The sequence below is a fragment of the Primulina huaijiensis genome, chromosome 6 (assembly GCF_012295235.1).
Source record: "Primulina huaijiensis isolate GDHJ02 chromosome 6, ASM1229523v2, whole genome shotgun sequence".
Classification (NCBI taxonomy): Eukaryota; Viridiplantae; Streptophyta; class Magnoliopsida; order Lamiales; family Gesneriaceae; genus Primulina; species Primulina huaijiensis.
Window position 1 is genome coordinate 9,584,518 of NC_133311.1, and position 3,975 is coordinate 9,588,492.

Consider the following 3,975-nt stretch of genomic DNA (forward strand, 5'->3'; position numbering starts at 1 on the left):
AGTTCACATACAACAATAGTTATCAAGCATCCATAGGTACGGCTCCGTACGAGGCACTTTATAGGAGAAAGTGTAGATCACCGAACTATTGGGATGTGGTAGTTGAACGAGCAGAGTTGGGTCCAAACATTATTAGATAGACTGTAGAGCTAGTAGTCAAGATCCAGGATATGATGAAGACTGTTCAAAGCTGACAGAAGAGTTATATTGATAAGCGGCCCAAAGATCTAGAGTTTGCAGTGGGTGAACACGTATTTGTGAAAGTTGCACCTATGAAGGTGTAATGAGATTTGGCAAGAAAGACAAACTAAGTCCTAGATTCATAGGTCCATTTGAGATTCTCGAGAGAGTTGGGAAACTAGCCTACAAAGTTGTATTGCCGCCGAATATGGCGGGAGTTCATAATGTGTTCTACGTCCAGATGCTGCGAAAGTGCATGTCGAATCCTTCACATGTTCTGAATTATGAGGCTCTGCAGTTGACACTTAACCTGGCCTTTGAGGAAAGACCTACTCAGACTTTGGACAGACAGGAGAGGAGTCTCCGGAACAAAGTAATTCAAATGGTCAAAGTCAAGTGGCTAAATCATTCCGAAGAGGAGGCTATTTGGGAGACTGAGACTGAGATGAGGAGTCGCTATCCGAAACTTTTCTGTAAGTTTTAAATTTCGATGACTAAATTCTAGTTAAGGGGGGAGGAATTGTAAGGTCTAGAAAATTCAAGCGATGTAACCTAACTACATGTAAATCTAGGGTATCATTAAAAATGCTTAATTAAATGTTTTAAATGCATTTAATGTATGGTCATGACATGATTTTATTATTATATGGCATGATTTATTAGAATTGCATAATTAGAGCGCTTTGCAGTATTCAATACTCGAACAAGGAATGAAGATCGGGGACAATTTAAGAAAAATGTTTTTATTAAATAATTATATTTTTATTATTTAATATATGATATAATTGATATGCAATTTTCGAAAATGGGTTGTATGTTATATTTTTATACATCGAGCTATATTTTAAACCGGTAGTCGATTTTTAGCAAAACGGAAGACTTTTTGAGGGTTCGAGTAATATTTTTGAAAATGTACCAAAATGAAATATTTAACGTGCGTGTTATTGGGCCTAATGGACTTGTTTTAATAAATTTTAAGGCCAAGCCACCTCACTATTTTAAAAACTTAGGCCCAAATACTCACTCATTTTGCTATCAAAAATTAACCCAAACACTAGCCTCCCTCCCCACTCCTCTCAGCTGCACCCCTCCGGAGAAAAGCAGCAACTTTTGATAATTTTCGCAAGGATATTTCGGTAGGAGCTTTTTCCCGTCCCTCCGATCTTTTTCCCTCGCTCCGTTTGTTGGTATTTTTGAACATTTCAACACCGAAACACGCCCTAAATCTTTGTTTTCTCATCGATCGCATCATAATAAGTATTTTAAATTGATCATGCACGATATTTGCTGGATTTACTGTTATGAAGTCGTTTTACTTGATTTTTTTCATGAAAATATTGGGTTTATTTGACATGAATCTCACGTTCTTGACATGGTAGAGGGAGCTGCCATGTTTCAGTGTATAAAAGACGATTTACAAAAGGTTTAGAGGAGTTCTAAGTATTGATATCATATCTGGATCGAGGATGTGTAAGGGTCGATCGTGCTTTTTTGTTTTAGGGCATATGATGGCTCGATCGGATGAAGGCGTGTAGGCAGCGTGCATGGACTCGGTCTGGGCCATAGTTCAGATCCTGGTGGGTCTAAGTCGAGGCTTGGGATGGTCCATGGGCCGCTAGTCGTAGGGCTTGGCGTGGATCGAGAGGTTGGGTTCAAGCTAGGTCACGGCTTGGGCGAGTTGGGTAGTCCAGCATGAGCTAGAATCAAATGTTAGAAGCCAAAGGTGCACTAGGGTTTGATTATTCTTGGTTCAGAAAATTACAGCAAGGTTCAGGGGACTTTTGAGGGTTCTAAATGGTTTGAAATGGGTTGTATGGGGCATGGTTAGGTGTTATTAAGTCATGGTTTAAGTTTGGGAAAGTTAGGTTAAGTTTCGAGTAGATTCGGGCTAAAACCGAGACTCCGGTCCAAGTTTTAAAAATAATTATAGAATTTAATGCATGAGATCGAGTTTACGTCTAAGAAATGATTAAAAGTATGTTTTAAGGTTTTTTGATAAGTTTGGATGGATTCAGGTCGAAATTTCAAGGTCCAGGGGTAAAATGGTCAAATTAGGGTTTCAGGGATAAAATGATCATTTTGCACCTGAATCGAGTTAGCAGTCCTGGCAGTGTCTTGATAACTAAAAATGCATATTTAGAATGTTTATGTGAATTATGATTACAATTTTTTTATGAAAATGCTGAAAAATACGTTGCATGCTTGGTTTAAGAAATGTATGTATATGCATGAATTTTTATAAGTGATGAATATGATAACATGTTTTGAAGGAGATGAGTTGGTTGTGACTAATATGAACACGAACACGAACACGAAATATGTAAGGCCAAGGCTCATTTGAAGGGCAAGAGTGTCGCTGATGTCCTCGTCGCTTGGTACCATGGTTATACGTAGATGGATCTATCGAACATCAGCTGATAAGAAAGTAACAACTAATGATCTGAATCTAATAATGGAAAAACGAACATGTATATGATAACATGATTTGATTACGTTTTTATGTTTATGTTCATGGTTACGTTTAAGTTCATACTTTTGAAAATCATGAAAGTTATTTTAATTAGAGTATTTTTCACTGTTGCATGATATTTATATGTACTTGTTATAATAGTTCAGGTGTGTTGAGTCTTTAGACTCACTAGGTGTGATTGATGAAGGTGAGCAGTTTGTTGATGAGGAGACTGGAGGTGTCTAGGACAGAGTGGACTAGGGCTGGTTGTGCGCTGAAAGCCCGAGGACCTTGCGTTTCTTCCGCATTTCATGATGTTACGATTTCATGAGGGTTATGGTTAAACAATATTTCAAAACGTTTATGATTTTTATATTTTGAGGTTTGGAAAGTTTTTAGTATTATGTGGTTGTTTTACTTTAAACAGTACGTTTCCGTTGCTCATACCTTTTAGTTTTTTTAAAAACGCAGTTATTTTATTAAGTATTTGGATCGTTTGATAAAACGAATGGGACGAATTTTTATATATGTATGTATGCATATTACGGCCAAAGCCTATATTTTAAAAACAATCAGTAGTATTTTGGCACTAGTTGTTTCACGTGTAATTAACAACAATATTTGTTACACATATTTGAATACTAAAAAAAATCATATATTAGTATCATTTCTAAAATATTTGGTATTCAAATAACATATATAGTATCATATTTTTAATGTTTTACACCAATTTTCATCAAAGAAAAGAGGTGTCATCAATAACAATTCTTGTTATACATGATCGGGTACTCAAAAATTTTATTTTAATATCATATCTAAAATATTTGGTACTCAAATATCATATATTATTAGTACCAAATTTTTATTTGTACCAAATTTCAACAGAGACTACACATATGAACTCAAGAAGTGCAAAAACAATTTTTTGTGTGAATCAAGAACTGTAGAAATTTTTTTCGTCAGACAAGAGCTGAACACAAATAAAAATATGTTATTAGAGATTATTAATTATTTACTGGTATGTATATGTATAGTTTTGATATGTTGCCCACCCTTTCCATCCACCTATATGAATACCGTTTAAGTAAAACTTATCTATTAGATGTACAATTTTGATATATTTCATCATATTCAATAGGTGAATGTCATCTCTGCGATACTCACATATGTTAACACGATGAATGAGCAACATATCAAAACTATATCTGCGGGACATAAACACACCTATGTTAGAAGACAAATGCCAAACGAAAAAAGGAGGAAAAAGTAGCATTTCTTTCGGGTTGTCTCTGTGAACTCTGGTCCTCCCCTTCTGTTAATGATAAAATACAAAAGAAGACTATAAA

General features: G+C 35.4%; 1 protein-coding gene across 1 annotated transcript; it reads left to right on the top strand.

The window, feature by feature from the left end:
* Nucleotides 1-283: 283 nt before the first annotated feature.
* On the top strand, nucleotides 284-664 carry LOC140979071 (uncharacterized). The gene has a single exon (XM_073444425.1). It carries the CDS (start codon nucleotides 284-286, stop codon nucleotides 662-664), a length of 381 nt encoding a protein of 126 aa, XP_073300526.1.
* Nucleotides 665-3,975: the final 3,311 nt, after the last annotated feature.

Coding starts and splice junctions, on each gene's coding strand:
- LOC140979071 (XM_073444425.1), top strand. CDS start 284: ATGAGATTTGGCAAGAAAGACAAACTAAGTCCTAGATTCATAGGTCCA.